Source organism: Amblyomma americanum, chromosome 11 (assembly GCF_052857255.1).
Source record: "Amblyomma americanum isolate KBUSLIRL-KWMA chromosome 11, ASM5285725v1, whole genome shotgun sequence".
In the NCBI taxonomy this organism is placed as follows: domain Eukaryota; kingdom Metazoa; phylum Arthropoda; class Arachnida; order Ixodida; family Ixodidae; genus Amblyomma; species Amblyomma americanum.
Window position 1 is genome coordinate 48230213 of NC_135507.1, and position 23090 is coordinate 48253302.

A 23090-nucleotide genomic window follows, 5' to 3' on the forward strand; every position below is an offset into this window, starting at 1 on the left:
CAGAATCTGCCCACTGCCGCGCAACATGGACCCCAACCTACACGCGGCCAGAAGACAAGCAAGAGCAGAATACGTGGAGAGACACCTAGCCACGCAGGAAAACACGGTGTACACGGACGCAGGACTATATCCGAGGGATAGACGCAACAACATCACGAGAGTGGCGCTGGCGGTCGTAGAGCACACGGGCGACACGATCAGCTGCGCATCCGCGAGAGGACGTACGGTGGCAGAAGGGGAGGAGATCGCTGTGGCGCTTGCAGCGGTCGAAGGCTACCGCAGAAATAAGCCACAGATTATAATAACGGACTCCAAAACGGCCTGCAGACGATATCAGCAAAGAAGGATCTGCAGGGAGGCCCTACGTATCCTCCTCGGCGCGAGAGCCTCGGGATTCAAAGCGAAGCAAAAGGTCTTCTGGGTACCGGCACACACCGGAGTCGAGGGCAACTCGAGGGCTGACAGCCAGGTTCGCGAGATAACGCACCGAGCCTTGCTGACGCAGGACCTCGAGAACCCCTCGATGGTGGACCCGACGTACGCAGACATCCTCAATCACTACAGAGGCTGCAGGTTCAAGTATCCCCCGCCCCACAAACTCCTCACACAGCAAGAAGCGGTCAGCTGGAGGAGGCCGCAGACTGGCACCTTCTTTAACTTACACGTCCTAAGCAAAATGTTCCCCACCCAGTACAGCGACAGCTGCCCCTGGTGCGGGGACGTCCCGACACTTTACCACGTCACATGGGAGTGTAAACACAATTACACCTTCCACAAACAGACTAACCCGAGTGCGGAGCAATGAGAGGGCCTGCTCACCAGCAGCGAGCTCACCGCCCAAAGGGCATTGATGCAGCACGCGTGCGAGGTGGCCAGGACCAGTGGAGCCCTGGAATGAGGGACCACCCTTGCTAAGGAGCCCCCGACGGCGGCAGCGGCTGCGGCAATAATAATAATAATAATAATTGGTTTTTGGTGGAAAGGAACTGGCGCAGTATCTGTCTCATATATCGTTGGACACCTGAACCGCGCCGTAAGGGAAGGGATAAAGGAGGGAGTGAAAGAAGAGAGGAACAAATAGGTCCGTAGTGGAGGGCTCCGGAATAACTTCGACCACCTGGGGATCTTTAACGTGCACTGACATCGCACAGCACACGGGCGCCTTAGCGTTTTTCCTCCATAAAGACGCAGCCGCCGCGGTCGGGTTCGAACCCGGGAACTCCGCATCAGTAGTCGAGCGCCCTAACCACTGAGCCACCGCGGCGGGGCCTGCGGCAAGCGCCAAGACGCAGCTGCAAGGAGACTCTCCGGAACTGACCAAAAGAATTCAATAAAGCTTTTCATTCATTCTCCGCACAAGATGAACAACAGGCTCGAGCGGCGGCTTCGACTAATGACGTCCTGGAGTCGGGATGACTCCTAGTTTACTCGATCTCACGGGCTTCAGCCTCGCTTAATGTTGAATAAAAGTTTTCACAGCCACCACCCCCTGGATGGCCAATCCCACTTGTGAGTATGCACCATTTGTATGACGCCAACAGCAACAGCTTGCTGGCAGTGCGGAAGCATGCGCCGCAATAAAAGAGAAAAGAAGTCGACGAAGCGTAAATTGGAGCGTGCCGAGTGCGACACAGGTCTCGTGCTTCTACGTCCGCCGTACCTGGTTGCTTAGGCATCACGAGGCTCACGTTCGCCGAACACAGACCACCGCCTGCCCACGTCGGCGGCACCTCACTATAGGGTGCTGGGGGACAACTCCCAGGGCAGACCGCCCACTGAAGAAGCCTCGCGGGCCCCGAGTACCAGAGTGCGAGAGCCGCTGTGATGGCCCCGACCAGCAGAAGGGCGTCCTTGAGCTCGGTCATCGTGGTGCTGGTCATCGTGGTCGTGGCCCCCTCCAGGACCGTGGTCGCGGACGGGTTGCTGCCAAACCGCCACCCGAACCTGCTCGAGAGGATCGTGGAGCCCATCGTGCGAGAGGTGCAGCTCTCCCAGATGGCTGGCCCCGAGAAGCGGTCCTTCTGGGATGGCGGCAACCCACTGCTGGACAAGGTATCGACACGTAGCGTGTTCTGAATCAGCGCCTTTTCCCGGGTTCGAACCCGACCGCGGCGGCTGCGTTTTTATGGAGTTAAAACGCCAAGGCGCCCGTGTGCTGTGCGATGTCAGTGCACGTTAAAGATCCCCAGGTGGTCGAAATTATTCCGGAGCCCTCCACTACGGCACCTCTTCTTCCTTTCTTCTTTCACTCCCTCCTTTATCCCTTCCCTTACGGCGCGGTTCAGGTGTCCAACGTTATATGAGACAGATACTGCGCCATTTCCTTTCCCCAAAAACCAATTATTATTATTATTATTATTAACCCCCCCAACCATGCACGGGTCTTCTTGATTATCCGCGAAATCCTACCAAGGTCACATCAGTGACGTAGGTGAGGTCTTCAGCTTTCGACCTCAAACTACAATTTGTCCACGAACTGTACTTGCGTTACGGTATCGGTGAGGTAAGAATCTTATCTGGGTCTGTTATGTGGCCGCGAATTATGTATTAGACGTTTTGAAACGGAAAGCTTTGCTACTCCCCTTCGTACCTTATTCGCCAAGTGCGCGAGTTTGACATTGAACGGAGAAGCTACGTGTCAGCTCTGACGTCACTCAGCCGCCACCACCGAAACCGAGCGCTCGCCTCTGTATCTATAGGCCGTCAGCGTTCATTGTGCTCATTGGCGTTGAAAGTTTTATTCCGATGGTTTTGAGGAGAGGGCGCATAACTGGTTCCCTGGGTGAGTGCACTCTTCAATCGCGCTTTAAGGTACACCCGGCGGCAAAATAAGTGGGGGCATGCGACAGGCGGTCAGAATTAGATAAAACTGCGTCGTCGCGCCGTCTGACGTTTCACTTCTGTTGTCGAGACGTCGCAGTGCGCGTGCGCGTCCTTTCATGCTCGCAGCGCTTTTTTCTCGCATGCAGTGGACTAGCTGATTGCATGCAGCGTTTGGTGGTAGGGGTCGCTTTTTTTATTCAGAGCGTAACGATCGCAGTTCGGCGGGCGCACGTCAAAGTGCGAGCGTGAGGAAGCGAATAAAGAGAGCGACCCCTACAGTCGAACGCTGCATGCAATCAGCTAGTCCACTGCAGGCGAGAAAAAAGACAGCGCTGCGAGTATGAAAGGACGCGCACGCGCACTGCGATGTCTCGACACCAGAAGTGCAACGTCAGACGGCGCGGCGATGCAGTTTTATCTGATCCTGGCCGCCTGTCGCATGCCCCGACTTATTTTGCCTCCGGTTGTACGTGGATTTTGGGGAAAGGGCGCATGACTGGCTCCCTGGGTAAGTGGACGCCTCAATCGCTCTTCGAGGTACGTGGCCTTGTTCAGAGAGAGATTTGGGCTGTATGCATTAGCGCTAACTTTGCGACAGACATGCGGCACTGCAGGAGGAGGAGGAGGAAAACTTTTATTTCTATTTACAGTGAGAGGTCGATGGGGCGAGCCGGAAGGGCCCGTCCCTTACAAACACTAGGAGGGAGCCCTAGTCCGGGATCCCTGTAGCTTCCGCAGCGGCTCGGGCTCTAGCTACCAATGTCTGTTGGGCATGGAGTTCGGAGCAGCCGCGCAGGGCAGCTTCCCAGGCCTCTCGAGTGGGGTGGAGGTGGGGTGGGTAGGCAGGATTGGAAGGGCATGCCCACACCATGTGGTAGGTGTCCGAAAACTCCTCCTCACAGTGTGGGCACGCGCCCGAGAAAGAAGAATTGAAGTGCTTAAGTACTGCCGGGCACAGTACAGTATTGGTATAGAGGCGGAGAAGCCAGCGCTCCTCCACCCTGGTGAGGCCTTTACAGGGAGGGGGATAGAGACCATGAAAATTTTGATAAAGAGAGGTGATCTCTTTAAAGGTGATGGCCGGATTGAAATTGAATTCCGGATCAGACTGCGGATGAGGCGACGCCCGGTGAGTAAGCGCGCGGGCGGCAGCGTCGGCTGCCTCGTTCCCCTCAAGACCCGCATGAGCCGGAGCCCACACGATAGTACGATGGGTCGGAAACCCTGTGTAATCGCATGCGTGGAGAATTTTGAAAGCACGGTCTGGAATGTACCCTTGCTCAATATTGCGGCAGGCGCCCCTGGAGTCCGTAATAATGACTCGGGACTCTGGATCTGCGGCGGCCAGTGCAATGGCGATCTCTTCCGCAAATGTAATGTTTGGGGCACGGAAAGTAAGGCCCTGAACTGTAGTGTTTTGGTGGATGACGGCCGCCGTGTACCAACCCCCATGGTGCGGGCCGGCCGCATCCACATAGAAGACACCTGGCTTGTGGCCATATTGTTGAGAAATAGCCTCCGCCCGCGCGAGACGGCGACCATCATGGGTGTCTGCAGTCATGTTCTTCGGAAGAGGTCGCACCTGGAGTGCCAAGCGCCAGGCTTCAGGGATGCGGACCCGTTCTTCTGTATGTGTTGCGTAGGAAATGTGTAAGCGGGTTAGAAGGCGGCTCCCCGCAGGTGTTTTGCTTAGGCGCAAGTATTGATTGTTAAGATGAGCTTCTCGTAACTCCCAAAAGGTGTTGGTCATCCCCAGACCGAGGAGACGCTTGTTGGACGTCGTTATGGGGAGGTCGAGCGCTCTCTTATAAATCTTGCGGAGAACTACCTCTAAGGCATTCTCATCGCATTTGCGTAGGTGGAGGTAGGGAGTCGAATATAAAATCCGGCTGGTCACGAATGCATTGGCCAGCCGCAGGGCATCTTTGCATCGTAGTCCCCCCCTTTTATTGGACACCCGGCGGAGCATCCGACAGCACCTGGTCCCCCACCTTACGTAACTTGTTTAGGGTAGTGTCTATCTTGCGCCTATGATGAATGAAAAGCCCCAGTACCCGGATCTCCGCGTGTTCAGGTATCGGTCCGCTAAGTAGGGAAAGGGCAATTTTGGTTGTGCACTTTGAGTTGGGGCGTATGTGCACAAATTCAGATTTGCTCGGGGAGCATTCAAGACCACAGCGACGAGCGTATTCGTCCACTATAGCTGCCGCTTGTTGCAGGTTGGTCTCGATGTCTCCAACCGATTGTTGTGTTGCCCAGAGGGTGATGTCGTCCGCATACAGAGCGTGCTGCACACCGCCGACCTCCGCCAGCTGGGTAGGGAGCTTCATCATGGCCAGATTAAATAGTAATGGCGAGAGGACAGCTCCCTGTGGGGTCCCTCGTGTACCAAGTTGATATGGGCCATATTCTGTGTCTTGTAGCCGGATATAGGATTGGCGATCTGTAAGGAATTGTTTGATATAATTGAAAGTATTGCGCCCACAATGTGTTTGCGACAAGTGGGATAGGATGATCTCGTGGGTCACATTGTCGAAAGCCCCCCGCAGGTCAAGTGCGACGACTACTTTATCATTGCTGGGGTGCTCGACGGGGTCGAGAATCTCCTTGTGAAGTTGCAACAGGACATCTTGTGCGGACCGGTGTGGGCGGAAACCGTACATGGTGTCTGCGAAAATGTTTTGTTGTTCCAGGAAAGCCGACAATCTGTCGCGGACCATAGTCTCCATCAGCTTCCCCACACACGAAGTGAGGGAGATGGGCCGGAGGTTGTCGGTGTTAATGGCTTTACCTGGCTTGGGAATGAAAGTTACTAGTGCCGTTTTCCAATCTATGGGGAGTGGTGTGCCTCCAATCCAGATAGTGTTGAAGTAATCGAGGAGAGTTTCGTAGGCGGGATCTGGGAGGTTGGCAATAAGCTTTACCGTCACCTTGTCCCGGCCTGGTGCTGTACCTCGCTTCATTTTAGCCAGGGCCGCTTTTAGGTCATGGAGCTGGAACGGTTGATCCAAATCCGCGTTCTCGGAACCTGCATACGAGTACGCCTGACCACGGGGATCCTGGTGTATACTCAGATATTGGTCGCGGAGCGCATCGGCCAGTTTGGCCGTGTCTCCAGTGAAGTTATGTATAGCCCTTTGAAGCTGTTTTTGTGTCTCAGTACGGGTTTGTGCCGGATCAATAAGAGCGCGGAAGAGGCGCCACGTACTCCGACTCGACATTTGCCGAGCTGCAGTGTTGCATCGGTGCACCCAATTGGAGTCGGCGAGTTGGGCCGCGTATTGTGCCGCCTGTTGGGTGATATCCGCAATTCGAATTTTGAGTTTCCGATTGTGTTTTTGACGACGCCAGCGGCGGACTAGGCTGTGTCGTGCCTCCCAGAGGTGGAGGAGGTGGTTATCCACCGCCGGGCTCGCCTCTGAGAGTTGAACATTTTGCTCGACTGATTTCAAGTGGGATACTAGGTGTTGGGACCACGTTGAGTATCCTTGGTCCATTATCGATTGAGGATTGGTGTAACTGTTCCTAAATTTGGTCCAGTCGGGTAGTTTTGCATTGGCCTGTGGTCTTGTGAGTGGCTTGGTATGGATTGTAGTGGTAATTATGCAGTGGTCACTACCGAGGGATTCCTCGGTGTTCCTCCAATCTGCATAGCGAATATTTTTCGTAAAGGTGAGGTCCGGACACGTATCTCGTGTAACGGAGTTACCTATACGAGTGGGTTGCGTGGGATCCGTGTGAAGAGTAAGGCCCAGTGTGGAAACAAGCTCCGCCAACTTGCGTCCGCGTTTCTCTTCACGTGTGTACCCCCATAAGGTGCTGGGAGCATTAAAGTCCCCAACGATGATGAGGGGATCCCGATTCGCGACCTTCAAAGCCCGGCTGAAGATATCTGCGAATGTAACATTTGGTAGCTTTGGGGGACAGTAAGTGTTGAGTATGTGCAATGGGGGGTCCTGTTTGCGTAGCGGAAGGATCGTCACCATTACATAGGAGAAAGTAGCGCTAAGATCCAGGTCAACCTGGGAGGCCGTGTGATTTTTATGTACGCAGAGGCAGCTATGCGCATCCTGCTGGTACACCGTGTAACTGGCAAGGGTGGCGCCATTTCCTGGCTCCTGAAGGGCCACCACAGCAGGTAATTCTGGGAACGTTGTAAGGAAAAGGCGTAGATCGGCTCGCTTTGTGCGTGCCTTGAATCCGCGACAGTTCCACTGTACAATTTGAATAGGGATCGAAGTGCTTCGCGGATGCTTCCTATTTCTAGGGGCGCCCGCCATGATCAAGGGTAGAGTTGTGAGTTTGGAGAGAGGAGGCTTGAGAGCCAGTGGCTCCAAAGAGAGGAGCGTTCTCTATACTGAGGATGGCACAGGGGACCTCTTCTTCTTCTCCGGCGATTCGACGCCTAGACGCTTTGAGCTGCCGGCCTGCGGAGGTTTTGAGCGGGCCAGCGCGCTTGGGAGCGCGGGTGAGTTGAGCGAACTGAGCGGTTATGAGGTTCGGGATAGATGCCGCAAGGTGGCTAATTTTGTTGAGTGCCGCCGTAAGTGTGGCATTGATTTGCGTTTCCAATGCGGATATTCTGTTGTTATTTTGAGTTTCGAGCGCGCTCACTCTCGCCTCGAGTGCCGTGAGGGCATGCGCAGCCTGTCCTGAAGGGGTTGCGTCGCTTTCCATTGCCTCTGCTGCGGATGAGGCAGAGGTGTGGTTGGAGGAATTTTGGCGGGCCTCCGCTATTGCGAGGCGCTTTTGAAAATTTGCAACCTGCTCGCGGAGAGCAGATATTTCTTTTTGTTCGGCAGAGATTGGCCGTTGTTGGGATTGGGAAGGGGGAGCGAAGGGAGAAGCTGCCCTGCCGGCGCCGCTCACCTGGGAGTGTTGCTTGACAACGGTTGCCCACGTCTTGGAGCCGCCGTTTTGTGGAGGTCCGAGGGGCTTCGCTGCACCGGCTTGAGGCGGCGGTGGCGCAGCTGGAGGTTTCCCTTGGCTCCAGTAGAGGAATTCACAGGCTGGTCCATGGCGTGGTCGGCAGCCTTGGCCTTCAGCTTGTCCGGGCGACGCTTGCCACGCTTGCGTCGGTTTCGCTTCGATTTACGCCCGCGCTCGGCCTGCGTGGGCTGGATAGCGCGATATTTAGCAGTACACGCTGGGCCCCCCGTTGCATGGGCCGCGCCGCACACTGAACACTTTGGGTTGCACTGGTGAGGGGCCCGCACCCCCTCAACGAGTAGAGCCTGCTGTCCGCACAGGCCGCACCGGTCCAGCCTCTGGCCGGGGCAGGCGTCCACGCGGTGGCCGACCACACCGCAATGTCGGCAGGCTGGAATGGTTCGCTGGTAAGGCCTAACTTGTACAAGCTCCGAGTCGTAGTGCACGAAACGTGGCTTCTCTGTTCCGGCGAAAGTCAGTCTCGCTTTGTTGGATGTCCCAAATTTTCGCACTTCCACGATGGTGCCGAAGCGCCATTGGAGCCTAGTACGGAGCGAGTCCGTAGTTTCAGAGTTACGGACGGTAATGACGCCGTAGCAGACGTCCTTGTCGTCTTGGCGCAGGTGCCCCACAAGGGGGACCTTCCCGTCGGGTCCATTAAGTTCAAATTCGCCGATGATACGGTCGGCTAGCTCAGGTTTCGCAGTGTGAACAATAATGAGGTTTTGTTCTCTTACCGGTATTATGGTAAGATCTGTTGCGGGTTGCGCGCCCAGGAGAGCCGTGAACGCCCGGCCGTAGCTGGTCTCCTGGAAAGTCTCGTACAACGAGACGCGGGTCCGGGGCTTGATGACGACGACGTAGTCGTCTGGAGCAGGCTTGGGAATAACAGGCGGTTTCCACTTCTTGAGCAGTCGCCGACTGCGGCCCGCCGCGCGCGGGGCGGGTGACTGCTGGTTTCCGGCGTGAACGCCGGGCGCGTCTACGGACGCCGGCTTTAATGCTTGGTCTTGCGCTCGGCGCAGCACTGCGGCGTTCAACGCGGCGCTGCGAAATCTTGCCGAATCTGGGCCTCCGGTTGCCGCTGGGGTAACCGTTGCCGAAACTGGGCCTGCGGTTTCCGCTGGGTGAACCGTTGTCCAGTGCATGTTCTCGGCGTCGTAGCCTCGGCAGGAGATTTGCGTAGCAGCCATACTGGCGTCAGTGGCCAGAGGCCCCGATGTGCCGGGTACCGGTTCGGCCGTTAGGCCTAGCCGCACCACCGGCCCGATCGGGCCATGTGTTGCCCGAAAAGGGGGTTTAACCGGGCCCACCTTGGAAAAACTGGTGTCCAGATGTTCCCGACAGCTTTCGGTGCACGTTGGGGATGATCTTGCTAAAGTCAGGCGGAAACTTCCGCTGCTCCGGCTGAAAATCGCCGAAGCCGACGACCAGCCGCACTGCAGCAGTCGGCCGCAGCGTTCTATGGGTGACCAACCTCTGGTAATCGAACATTAACTGACACCTTCCAGGGTGGCAGGGTGGGTGCGCAGCTTACGCAGTGTGCGCAACGCACTCGACGTGATGGACGTCAAGCCGCGTCTACTTGTCCGATACACCACAGCTTTCGCTTTCTAACCAGGTTCAGCAGGATTTAAATAATAATAACTGGTTTTTAGGGAAAGGAAATGGCGCAGTATGTCTCATATATATGCGGACACCTGAACCGCGCCGTAAAGTAAGGGATAAAGGAGGGAGTGAAAGAAGAAAAGAAGAAAGAGGTGCCGTAGTGGAGGGCTCCGGAATAATTTCGGCCACCTGGGGATCATTAACGTGCACTGACATCGCGCAGCACAGGGGCTCCTTAGGGTTTTGCCTCCAATAATAATAATAATTGGTTTTTGAGGAAAGGAAATGGCGCAGTATCTGTCTCATATATCTTTGGACACCTGAACCGCGCCGTAAGGGAAGGGATAAAGGAGGGAGTGAAAGAAAGGAAGAATAGGTGCCGTAGTGGAGGGCTCCGGAATAATTTCGACCACCTGGGGATCTTTAACGTGCACTGATATCGCACAGCACACGGGCGCCTTAGCGTTTTTCCTCCATAAAAACGCAGCCGCCGCGGTCGGGTCGGAACCCGGGAACTCCGGATCAGTAGCCGTGCGCCCTAACCACTGAGCCACCGCAGCGGGTCAGTATTTAAACCGCAGCTATTTTTTTCTGGAATTGTCAGTGTCTTTGCTCTTGACGAAGTAGCGTTGGTAGAGCTGTCGGAACAAAAAACAAAAATTGGAGCGGGCACGTAAGCTCCGCCTTAACAGTATGAAGCTATAGCGTAATCAGGGAATTCCCATATATGCAAAGGTTATGCTCCACTTCAGATTCCTAGACTGGTGCAGCCGTTAAGCAATGCGCCACAGCCCTCCGATGAGAGGTGCTCCCAGAGGTGGGTCTTTTGAGACGCAGGTTGCTCTTCCCGAGCAACCAATAAATTTGAATGCCACCTGCCACGGTGCGCAGTTGGCTCACTATCAGGTGGGAAGTATGTGAAGAAGCCGCAAAGTCGCATGACCTAGGTGCCCCACCTGCCTTCTAGGGTGCTGTCTAGCACCGCCTGCCAGAGTCAAGGTCATGATTATTCGCTCACAAAGCTGACTCAGACACCGGAGTTTCTGGACATAGGGGCCTCTAACGTTATCGCGCCAAATCGCAATAACGTGGTGCCACTTTAGAGGAGCACGTAACTTCGACCGGACCAATGAGGATGGAGCACTGTCCTGTTCGCTTGGTGTTATTGAATTTGTGCCGCCAGTAGTCACATTACCTAGCTCTGTGTATCAAAGGAAGGCTCCCTCTTGAAGGAGAAAATTCGATGCCGATGCATGCTCAACCTTCAATTTGGGGGGACGAAGGAGAATTGTAGGAAAGTTTTCTCCTTACTCAGGCCTGCAGTGTACGTGGACACACGGCTATGGGGCATTTTCTAAGATACAAAACATGCGCTGTACTGAGGGCAACGCGAAACATTTTTTTTAACCAACACGCAGATCGGTCTCGCGAATAAAAAAAGTAGGTAATTCCGTGCTACAGAAATAGCTATCTTCGGCACTTTAGGTCCGGAAACAGAAATCTGCGTTTGGTTAGGGTGCGTGACCATTTTTGTGCTTTACCTCCTGCAACATTGGGGTTTGCAAGGAATGTGTTCAGGGGCTGGAAGATCCCTTGAAATTTCTCTTGCACCTGACAACCCACTTCCTGTACCTATGGCAGACATCAGCTCATGCTCTGCACTAACAGCAACACGACGAGTTGAGCGAGTTGGTACATACTTGAACAAAAACAGCGCTGGAACAGGGACAAGAAAGTAGAAGCCGGAACAAGCGCTGCAACGTGTTCTTTCGTGTCCCTGTTCCTGCGCTGTTTTTGTTCTGGTAGCACCACCTCCAAAGAAATCACCGTATTATCCTCATCACCATCAATAACGTATGCAATATCAAGCTCCTCTCGTAAAGAGCTGAGCATTCTGGATTAAGTAAGCATTGACGAGCGCCCCTTATTCTCGCAGATGAAGATGCAGCCAGTCTTTGCGCCTGTCGCCGTCCATGGTGTCGCAGCGCCGGATAGCGCGCTGATTATCCAGAGTCCCAAAACACAGGAGGGGAAAGGACCAGAGAGCAATCTTTACCAGCCCACCGCCAAGGAGAAGAAAGAGCTTAAGATGGTCGTCGGCCCTCGAGCGCGCCGAGCTCCACGTTCTTCGGGCGTCGCCGAGCCATCGTCTGCGCTTTCTTCCGTGAGCCAGGATCCCAAGGGCCTCGACCTGATGCAGTTCTTCTGGAACAACTTCATGGCTGCACCACCTGTGGTTAACCCGGATTTCGTGCCACGGCCTGCAGCAGCTGTGCCCGTTCTTCCAGGCGTCATCCGCCTAGACGAGAAAGCCAATGGGACAGGTACGGGCGTTGTGAAAACTGAAAACCCATAAGCGCTCGTGTCCGTGAGCTGCTGCCGAGGTTCCGCAACCGACTGTCCCTAGCTGAATGATTTGCTTTGCGAGGCGCTTCGAACGAGTGAACAAATTAGTTTATTTATTTTAATTTAGTTTCTTTCTAACTTTTCTCCAGTAATGCTTGTGTCGGCTGGCTTTTTGTTTCTTTGATCACGTCCAACATTTCTGCACAAATATTTTGAATATTGAAAACCTTTAAGGTACTGGTTGCTTGCCTATAAAGCGAATTTTATCCGCTCTTTCCTCCATCACTGATGGAAATAAAGAATTATTATAGAAATATTGAAGGTAATGGTCCACTCTTCCGACCCGCCGCAGTGGCTCAGTAGTTAAGTCGCTTGTCTACTGACTGAACCGGAGTACTCAAGTTTGAACCCGACCACGGTAGCTACGTTTCGATGCAGGCGGAACGCAAAAAGCACCCGTGGGCTGTGCGATGTCAGGGCACATTAAAAGATCCCTCGGCGGTAGAAATTAACCCAGAAACCTTCACTACAGCACTTCTTTCTCTTTCTTCTCTCAGTCCCATCTCAGGAAAGTAAATGGACTGAGAGAAGAAAGAGAGAAAGAAGTGCCGTAGTGGAAGTTTCGGGGCTTAATTTCGACCACCGGGGGATCTTTTAAAGTGCCCTGACATCGCACAGCCCACGGGTGCCTTTTGCGTTTCAGGAAACTAAATGAAGCAGTAACTGTCTCACATATCTCAGTGGATCGACACCCGAACCGCGCCGTAAAGGAAGGGAGAAACGATAGAGTGAAAGAAGACAGAAGGAAATATGAAAAAATGGGGGGGGGGGATATGGCGCAGTATCTGTATAACGGACACCTGAACTGCGCCGTAAGGGAAGGAATAAAGGAGGGACTGAGACAAGAGAGGAAGAGGTGCCGTAGTGGAGGGCTCCAGAATAATTTTTGGCCAGCTGGGGATCTTTAACGGGCACAGACATCGCACAGCACACGGGCCCCTTTTCGTTTCGCCTCCATCCAAACGCTGCCGCCGCGGTCAGGTTCAAACCCGGGTGCACTCGATCAGTAGGCGAGCACGCCAACCACTGAGCAACCATGGCGGATAGGATAGAATAGGAATAACTAGATTGAATGAATAAATCAGCTGTTTATTTTGAAAGGCAGGCTGAAGGCCGTTTGTTGGGCAATTGGGTTGTTAGGGAAGAGAAATGTAGGCGCCTATTGATACATGAAGGGACACCATGGGTGGTCTAGCCACACTTTACACTGCTTTGTAGAGGCCTCATAGCATATTTGTCAATATTTTCCCACATGCCGTTCGCTCTCGCTCTGCTCAATGCACGAAATTCCTCGCCATCGGTGGGCAAACCATGCTTGGCGACAAGGTCGCCGCGTTCCTTGCGGAACTCTGAACAATGCCAAACTAGGTGGTACAGGTCAGCACGACACCTACAGCCACAGTACGGGCACTCAACGTCAATTGCTTACCAGCCCTCGCTGGTATCAAGGGGGCAATAACTAGATCAAAATACCGGCAACCAAAGGTATCACGCGTCATGACGTTGGCCGAGCGTCGACCCGGCCTTATGCCCTAGTCTGCACTAACCCACTTCGGACACCGTAATGGTAAGTCTCCGGAATAATGTCGGCCCCCTGGGGATCTTTAACGCGCCCTCACATGATCCCCAGGTGGTCGAAATCATTCCGGAGACCCTTCTTTTACGGCTCGGTGCAGGTGTCCACCGAGTTTCCACCGAGATTTGAGACAGATATTGCGCCATTTCCATTCCTCAAAAATCAATTTTCAAACCAATTCCTCCGATATGTAGCAAAACCTTTTCTTTTAGAATTATTATATCGCTCGCATCGATCAGTTCAGACTGCCGTAAAAAAGGAACGCGGAATGTTTTTGATGACCGGAAAAACGTTAATAGAATAAAATGCAAGTCAGTCGCCGGGAGATATGCGGATCTATTGGTTATTATAGTGAAATCTCACAATATATGAAAAAATGCACTCATAAACTCTTTTCTGTTCAAAAATTGTTTTGTCCAGAATTGCTTGGTATTTGCCCTCCGCACACACTCCTTCAGGGGTCAGCAAAACCAACAGCAGCGATAAGGTAAACGCGACGGACATCAAGCCAGTGGCGGGACTCATCAGCGTCGACTTCGAGGTGTTCGTGTTCTCGAACCCCGGGAAGAACAGCACGGAGAAGGGCGGCCTCAATGGGATGTACTTTCCGGGAGTGAGGAAGCCCTTCCTCCAGCTGCCGACCAACCGCAGTGCTTACTCGAGCTTGGAGGCCTTTCCCGCGCAGTACGTGGCCGTGAACGCCGCTGCTGCACCCACCAGGTACGCCACTATACATTAGTCCCTCGTTTTGTAATAACTCTACTCGAGATGACCCGCCGCGTTGGCTCATTGGTGGGGCGCTCGACTACTGCACCAGAGCACCGGGGTTCGATTCGAACCAGGCGGCGGCCGCGTTTCGATGGAGGCGAAACGCAGGAATGCGCCCGTGTGCTGTGCGCTGTCAGTGCATGTTAAAGATCCCCATGTGGTCGAAATTACTCCGGAGCCCTCCGTTATGGCACCTATTTCTTCCTTTCTTTCTTCTCTCACAACCTCCTTTATCCCTTCTTTACGGCGTGGTTTTGTTGTCCACCGAGATACATGAGATACTTACTGCGCCATTTCCTTTTCTAAAAACCAGTTTTTACTCAACACGTCGTGACGAATTTGGGTTTGGAAATTAAGTTAAGTATATATATGGAGGAAAAACGCTAAGGCGCCCGTGTGCTGTGCGATGTCAGTGCACGTTAAAGATCCCCAGGTGGTAGAAATTACTCCGGAGCCCTCCACTACGGCACCTAATTCTTCCTTTCTTCTTTCACTCCCTCTCTTATCCCTTCCCTTAGGGCGCGGTTCAGGTGTCCAACGATATATGAGACAGATACTGCGCCATTTCCTTTCCCCCAAAAAAAACAATTATTATTAAGTATATTTTCCAATGACATCAATTGAACTTATAAAAAATTTGAGCTCACACAAGCTCTGCCTTAAAGGTATGATGCGGCGGGGCTCAAAAAATTTTGAAGCTATTTTTTTTATTTACAAGACAATCAATGCTTCCCTTTAACCAAGTACATCGAAAGTTCCTGATGACTTTGACTTCTGTTGCAGCCGAAGCTTTTCCTTTTCGCATACAGAGCGGCAAATTGCCCGTAATAACGTGGCTGCAAAAGAAGGGATTATGCGTGCTATGGGGAGTTTATGCTTTCTGCGTATTAAGGATCAAACGAGTGAGCGTGATTTATTTGACTGCTGGCACGAGGTTTTTTTCGGAGATGTCCTCCAAGGAACCCTAAAGAAAGTTTTTATGGTTCAAAGGGGGGGGGGGGGTTGATGTCCCAAAGCGACTGAGGCTATAAGGGACGCCGTAGTAAAGGGCTCCGGAAATTTCGACCACCTGGGGTACTTTTACTCGCACTGACATCGCACAGTACATGGGCCCCTAGAATTTCTCCTCCATTGAAATTTGACCGCCGAAGCCGGGAACGCACCCGCGTCTTTCAGGTCAGCAGCCGAGTGCCATAACCACTAAGCCACCACGGCGGCGAAACCTATAGAATGATATTCTGCTTGACCCTCAGGGCATTGGATAGCTCCCCATTAAAAACAAAGATGGTGTGCCTTACAATCTCGTCAAACTCCGGGATCGCTTAGTATATTGCGTAGTAGTTTTTTAAATGATCACCATCATAATGTAAGCATTATTCAGGAAAGTCAATCATTGAAAGCTTTCAAAAATAGCATCACTATGTATCTGTTGTCACTGCAGGCAAGACCGCTCTTTTCGTTTTTATTCTGTTGTTTCTCAGAGTATTTGCCCAAGTGTTGAACATAAATGTTTTATATGAAATAACACCAGTTTCAATGTTAACCAACCACTCTATTTACATCTCGTTTAGTGTTTATTTTACGCGCTGAATGCCTTGTGCTCTCGACTGGGAGCAAGAAGGGCGCAGACTCTTTGTCAGGCATCCATTTGCATTTTGGTCTGCGCCCTAGGCAACTGTACCATACGTTGTCTGAAGAAACTTTTTGACTTTGATATGCACGAGCAAGATGGCAACGCGTCTTGCACGTCCTGACGCACGGCCATTTCGAGAGTATCTTAAAGAAGCAGTTGCAAGATATATTGAAACAATGAGACTTGACAATCTGGCATCTGACTTGCTCCGTGCATTGAAACCTTAAGGAAAATTAGAGATCAGTCATAGTTTGCAGGGTGGTTCCTGTGTAAATATTGTATGATTTTGTTGGCAGCAAAAAACAGCCCGTTCGATACCAGATGATAGTTGTGGCCAGCTGTGCACACGAAAAGATTTCGTGTGCAAGACACGCAAGAAATCCTGTATGAAGCTCTGCAGCCGCCCGTGCACAATTTTTTTCGGCTTAATCATAGCTGAGGTGTGGTCAATTATTCAGAAAAAGTAAATGAGAGACTAGAGGATAGATGGAGGGAAATTTGCAAGCATATGAATGAATCATGGGCAATTTGAACAATGATTTTGGAGAAGCTCAAATGTTTAGCTTGGTGGAAAGCGTCACTGGTCCAATACAAAGCACTCGCTCTTCCTCACCAGCCTGACTGCGCCCACTGCAGAGCAAATGCCTCTTCCATGTCTCTGCGATTAACCCTTTCCTTTGTGAGCTGCAACCACCGTACACCCCCCCCCCCCCCCCCCCCGCAAGCTTCCTAATATCATCCACCCACCACACTTTCTGGCGCCCCCTACTACGCTTGCCTACTCTTGGAATCGGCTCCATTACTATTAGGGATCAGCTGTTATCTTCCCTTTGCATTACATGAACTGCCCACGCCCAAACCTTCCGTTTGATTTCTTCTGTCTAGACCGTTTAATACGAGAATCATTAAGCGACGGTCTGTCAGGATAAGGAATGGACTCCGAAAGCAGGAAAGCTTATGTTCAAAGGGCGCGGCAATGGAGAAATTAGAGAAAATTGGCGTGTATAAGGGGGCCAGGCGCAAGTTGGAGCCGATTGTAAATAAATGGAGCTTTGTTTCTCAGTGTTGCTTTTGCAGTAATGCGGCTAGGAAGAAAAACTACATAACATTCCTTTATAGCCGCGTGACCTCTAATATGTGGATTCAAATTGGTAATTACACCTTTTCTTTGTAGCCGTACGACAGCGTAGAGAATGCAAAATTGTAAATTCTGGTGTTTAACTCGACACATGGGCTTTGAGGTAGGTCGTAGCCGAGGAAGTCTGATTAATTTCGGCCACTTCGGGTTTTTAAACATGCTCTGGCATCGCAATGCACACGGTGGTTTTTGCATTTCGACTGCATAGAAATACAGCCGCCTCATGCCAAAACCCCTAAACCACCATGACAAGGAGTTCCATAGGATATATATTAGTAAATGCAGGCAAGTCCGCTCATAACGGCCGCAGATAAAACGAACGCTCGCTTCTATAAACGGGTGTGGTGCTACCGTCAAAATATGTACGCTTTTTCATGGAGGCGAAACGCTAAGGCGCCCGTGTGCTGTGCGATGTCAGTGCAGGTTAAAGATCCCCAGGTGGTCGAAATTATTCCGGAGCCCTCCACTACGGCACCTCTTTCTTCCTTCCTTCTTTCACTTCCTCCTTTATATATCCTCTTACGGCGCGGATCGGGTGTCCAACGATACATGAAACAGATACTGCTCCATTTCCTTTCCCTAAGAAACAATTATTATTATTATTATTATTATAGTTCAGGGTCGAAACTGGAGGGCTCCTCTCAGTCACCGCGATATTGCCCGGAAAGAACATGTCGACCCACAAAAGCAAGAAAAAAGTGGCCACAGGCCAAGCGCGCGCACCGCCGCAGTGGTTCAGTGGTTACCGCGCTCGGCTACTGATCCGGAGCACCCTGGTTCTGACCCGATCGCAGCGGCCGCATTTCGATGGAAACGAAACGCAAAGGCGCCCGTGTGCTGTGCGACGTCAGTGCACGTTAAAGATCCCCAGGTGGTCGAAATTAGTCCGCAGCCCTCCACTACGGCACCTGTCTCTCTTTCTCCCTTCTCTTACGGCGCGGTTCAGGTGTGCGCCGACATGAGACAGATACTGCGCCATTTCCTTTCCCCCAAGACTAATTTTTATGTTCAAGCGCGCGCAACCTATAAGGTCAATTCATTTTCTTTGTATTTGCTGCGGCTGGGAGAAGCATCCCAAATGGAAGTAGAGGCGCATTGGGCGCGAGTGTGGCCGCGTCGAAAGTGAAGCTAACATGCATGGTCGTGGATCCACCAGCGGGCAGTGATTTGAAAAGTTTGAATGCTTTGCTGACCATGCTGGTCACGTGGCATGCGTCGCCTGCTCAGTGGGCTTCATCTTTTGTGCTTCTGCAGACAGAATCAGATAGCACTCAGTGCAGCTGATATATTCTCGCGCGTGCGGTACGCTAAGTTTAGATGACGCTGTCGAAGACACCATGATGAGACGCTTTTAGGTTTGTCCCCACGCATCGTATCGTTAATGCACATTTGAAAATTAAAATTGGTTTTGGGGGAAAGGGAATGGTGCAGTACCTGTCTCGCATCTCGGCAGACACCTGAACCGGACCGTAAGAGAAGATATAAAGGCGGGACTGAGAGAATAAAGAAAGAGGTGTCGTAGTGGAGGGCTCGGGAATAATTTCGACCACCTGGGTATCTTCAACGTGCACTGACATCGAACAGCACACGGGCGACTTTGCATTTCGCCTACATCGAAACGCTGCCCGCGTGGTCGGGTTCGAACCCGGGTACTCCGGATCAGTAGACCAGCGCCCTAACCACTTAGCCACCATGGCGAGTATGCATATTTGACCGGATGTGATGACAATGTCGCAGAGCGGTTCCCTTATGAAGCCGTTGTACGCGAAGGACGTGCAGTCCTCTACCGCTTAGAATCTTAACGTGGCCGTCCTGCCACCACATGCCGTGGATGCTTCAATCATAGTTAGTTTTATCTCGTCCTTAAAGCAGATTTTTAGCAGCAAGGAGCTGGGCGTGGACAACATGACCGCTCTGGATAGCCCGGAAAGAGCCGTGGTAGGACCTGCTGCGAAGAAATAGACGTGCGTGATGCAGTTTTTAATTAGTCAACACCACTTTTTGCTTACTTTGTTCTTTTTTCGCTGTAATGTAGACAATCCACGTACAACGAAAACTGGATACAACGAATGAAACCACTCGAGTAAAAACGCTAAGGCGCCCGTGTGCTGTGCGATGTCAGTGCATGATAAAGATCCCCAGGTGGTCGAAATTATTCAGGAGCCCTCCACTACGGCACCTATTCTTCCTTTCTTCTTTCACTCCCTCCTTTATCCCTTCCCTTACGGCGCGGTTCAGGTGTCCAAAGATATATGAGACAGATACTGCGCCATTTCCTTTCCCCCCAAGAAACCAATTATTATTATTATGAAACCAGCTTTGCCTCCAGGTTCTTTACAAGCGGCCTCGACTGTACTTGCGTTATTTGAACTTAAACCTAGAAAACATCCCCAAACACAGAATGGCCTAGAATCGACAGGTCGTGTTTGCGCGTTCGAGTGCCCTTGCACTAGGTTGGACAGTCATCGTGTGTTGCCTCTACAATCTTCACTATGTTCGACAATGGCTTGTTTCATAATGAACTAATCACGCGCGCAGCCTGTACACATTTCTTATCAATAATAATAATAATAATAATAATAATAATAATAATAATAATAATAATAATAATAATAATAATATATTAATATAATAATAATAATAATAATAATAATAATAATAATATTAATTGGTTTTTGGGGAAAGGAAATAGCGCAGTATCTGTCTCATTTATCGTTGGACACCTGAGCCGCGCCTCAAGGTAAGGGATAAAGGAGGGAGTGAAAGAGGTAAGGAAGAGTTGCCGTAGTGGAGGGCTCCGGAATAATTTCGACCACCTGGGGATATTTAACGTGCACTGACATCGCACATTTCTTACTGTGTAAATGATTTGTGTAGATTACCTGTCCCTGTATCCTCTTTTCCTGTCCGCTCACCTCTTTCATTTCGTTTCTCTATTCTGTCTGCTATCCTTTATTTCCGCTGCCCCAGCTCAGGTACTTCAGTATCGATGGCAGATGCCGGGGCTACCAAAAATCTTATCCTTCCTTTTTATTATTACTTTAATAAACCCCTACTATTACTACTACCACTACTACAGAAATGGCTGAGCATCCCACACGGCACAGCCCAGGACAACGCTGCTCTATTGTCCTGGAGGAACGGCTGATCGACCACAGGCCTGAACACCAGCTCTGTCAGGTCCAAATGGCCAGACTGGTGGCCGAAGCCACAAAGCGCTTAGCCGCTGAGGACCTCCCTCACATTGAAGTTAAATTACCTCTCTCCTCTCCCCAGCCCACCACCCCAGGATGGGACCTCGGCGAGCAACAGCATGGCTGACAAGGGCTTCACCAAGATCAGCCTCCTCCTGTTGCTCCTGGTGGTGGCCTGCAGCATCTCCTGCGTCCTTGGCAGCACGCTCCCCTTCGTGATGCAGAAGAAGCGAATTCAGAACGTGCGCGCCCCGTCCGTCTGGGTCTCAAAAAGCGGCAAGAAGATTCTACGACCGTGGGGGGCTCCCGTGAATGCCTCCTCCGTGCCGCCGGTCAGGCTGGTCACGGACTCCTGGCAGAACGCCTAGCGTACCGCCACGGAAAGGGTTTAGCAGGGATGTGCGATTAATGGTTCGACGGAGACTGCGATATAGAGGCTGCGGAGCTGTCTTGTAGAATGCTGGATTGATTGTCATAGTAGCGACACCACTGGACACTGCACTGCATGTTCAGTGGTATTTCGACCAGCCCAAAATCAAAGACGGGGGAACTAGGCAAAGACAGGAAAGTGGTGGGCGCTCGCTACCAGCTGGCTTATTTCACAAACACGCGGGCGAAAGATCATGAACTCCTGTAGATCTGGTACGGCGGTGCGGAAGTTGAGTGAAATACCCCAACGGCAGTTAGCGTCTTTCTTGTCCAGGCTGTGCCGCCTCCACGTTTTGATCTTGCGCTGTCCGTCGGACACATAAGGATTCCAAGCCTTCAAATTTCGGCGCAAACTCCAGAATTTTCATGGCCAGCGACAGAAAAGCGTTGTTGATCGCACTTAGGACAAAACAACTGCGAAGCTTAAAAGATCGACCTAGGGCTGGATCAAGGCGAACCTTCTCTCGAAAACTAAAGGACGCTTTCACGTAAGCCTCCAGGCTTTCTTACATCATAAACTCTGTTGAAGTCACATGTGAAATCACTCCACGAGCATAAATCAGTGCAAAAACTCCGATTGTGAAAATAGGAAGCAGAGGAGCATCAAAAAACAAAACTCGAGACCCAGCGCATACTGAACCTCTAGGGCTCTTCGTTTATGGTGTGCCATCCGGCGCTTGACGTGCGGCCTCGCTCATAAAGCACAGGTTATGACGGGAAATTCGGCTTGCTACGCGAATTGAATTGAATTGCATTTAGTAGTGAGACGGGACAACCGAGAAAAGAACTACATTTGACTGACACTTGGCAAGTGTTCGGTCTAGAGCAAGTAGTTTTTAGGCCATATTTAACTTCACTGCACTATTCAAATGACTAAGCAATGTATTGTGAAGGAAGAATTTCTTCAACTGAATTGAATTCCATCGGCACCGGGTGCTCTGTAGTCGCTTGGCAGCGAACAGCTGGCCTTTTTCCCGCCACTGCCTGTGCAAGGGCATGGGCGTACGGAGAGCGCGGTGGTATAGCAAAAACTAACTGGCCTGGGGATTCATTGCAGAAGCTGGGCGTTGAGTGAGCGAGGACTGTTAAGATTCCTGCTGCCTACGAACAGAGCCAAAGCATGACACTCGCAGAAACAATCTAGTTTAATGCATTGATAGACTTGCGACTTTAACATGGGGCATGTGAATCCAAGGAAAAAGTATTTTACTGAGACAGTAAACTGAGCACCTTTCTTTCCGTGCCTTTCCCCTAACCTCCCTGTTATCCATTCAGGCAAAAAGTTCCTTTTTTTTCGTGCAGATGCAGATCATGAGAGTTAGTGCTTGCATTTCTTGAGAAGCCCTGGTCCACGAAAGGTATTAGGAGATAATCTCTCGTTTTTTGTCGATCCACTAATCGCACATCTCTGCTTGAATCCGGGAAAAAGCGACAGCAAGAAAATAAAAACTTTGGTCTGGTAGAAGCCGTTTTTTTTCGGACAGGGCACCACCTCACTGAAGGGAAACAAAAAAAAAGCAAATCAAGGTGAGGGATCGCCTGCCGGACATTCGTCGTAACGTTGCGCTTTATCACGGAAGTACTATGTAACAGAGACGGAAAGCTTTATAAGCTTTGGTCTAGCTTTGGTCCTCCAGACCGCTGCTCGTCAGGGCTGCCTGCCATGGCTCGTATGTCTGACATTGTCAAGTTTATTTTCTCGCATAATTCCACATTTCGTGGAATAGTGTGGGCTTACCGGCTGGGTTCATCGCTATATAAGCGATGAACCCATGCGCGTAACCGTCACTCATTCACACAAGACCTGATAAGATCTAGACTACATTGGTCAAACTTTTACGTTGCGGAAGGGCCGATAGACCGGAGAGCCCTAAGTCAGCGTGCCCCCAGAAACTGCGTGTCAAGAAAAGGACGAAAGAAGAACGTTCCATAACAGTCGCAATTTCTTTTTATCTGGCAATTTTGATTTCAGATGGTGCGTTCAAACAAACCTTGGGAGGCCGCGAAAGCGTGGTAACATAAACGTAAGCAAAATGTGATAACATTTAAAAGCATAGTTTGCAAAAGGAGTGAGAAGTTTAAAGGTAGTTCACCTTACAAAAACCCGAACGCAATGGGTATGAAAGGTCCCAACAGAATGTGCAGAAATTAACTGCGCCATGGCATTCCATAGAAAATGAGAACACCAAGTAAGTAAGAGAAATGGTTTTGGTCTGGCCTAGTTGCTTGACTGCTATCGAGAGACTAACCCAGCGTGAAGGAATGAGGGCAAGAAAGAACACACAACAGCGCCTGACCTATATGTTGTGTGTTCTCTTTCATGTCTTTGTTCATTCGCACTGGATTAATCCGTTAAAAATTCTAAAACCTCTTCACCTGCTCTTTAAGTTGGAAAAGCTGTTTGCTAGCAGCTGTAGCTTTCAGTGCACCCAAGGATGTGCCATGCTTTTGGCAAATAATTCTACGGGATTGCACGGTGGTTGCGTCCGAGTAGTGATAATAGTTGCACAAATGACTAACTTCTCGACATAAAACGCATTGCATCATTCTTATAAATTTCCAGCATTAAAAAGATACAAAAGCCTA

At 51.2% G+C, this 23090-nt stretch overlaps 1 protein-coding gene across 1 annotated transcript; it reads left to right on the forward strand.

The window, feature by feature from the left end:
• The first annotated feature begins 1639 nt into the window (after positions 1-1639).
• LOC144111518 (uncharacterized) lies at positions 1640-21965 on the forward strand. The gene is made up of 4 exons (XM_077644842.1): positions 1640-2052; positions 11297-11684; positions 13801-14062; positions 20158-21965. Exons 1-4 carry the CDS (start codon positions 1825-1827, stop codon positions 20441-20443), a joined length of 1164 nt encoding a protein of 387 aa, XP_077500968.1. The 5' UTR covers positions 1640-1824; the 3' UTR covers positions 20444-21965.
• The last annotated feature ends 1125 nt before the right edge of the window (positions 21966-23090 follow it).

Coding starts and splice junctions, on each gene's coding strand:
- LOC144111518 (XM_077644842.1), top strand. CDS start 1,825: ATGGCCCCGACCAGCAGAAGGGCGTCCTTGAGCTCGGTCATCGTGGTG. Junction 2,053..11,296: donor GCAACCCACTGCTGGACAAG/GTATCGACACGT, acceptor TTATTCTCGCAG/ATGAAGATGCAGCCAGTCTT. Junction 14,063..20,157: donor GCCGCTGCTGCACCCACCAG/GTACGCCACTAT, acceptor TCCTCTCCCCAG/CCCACCACCCCAGGATGGGA.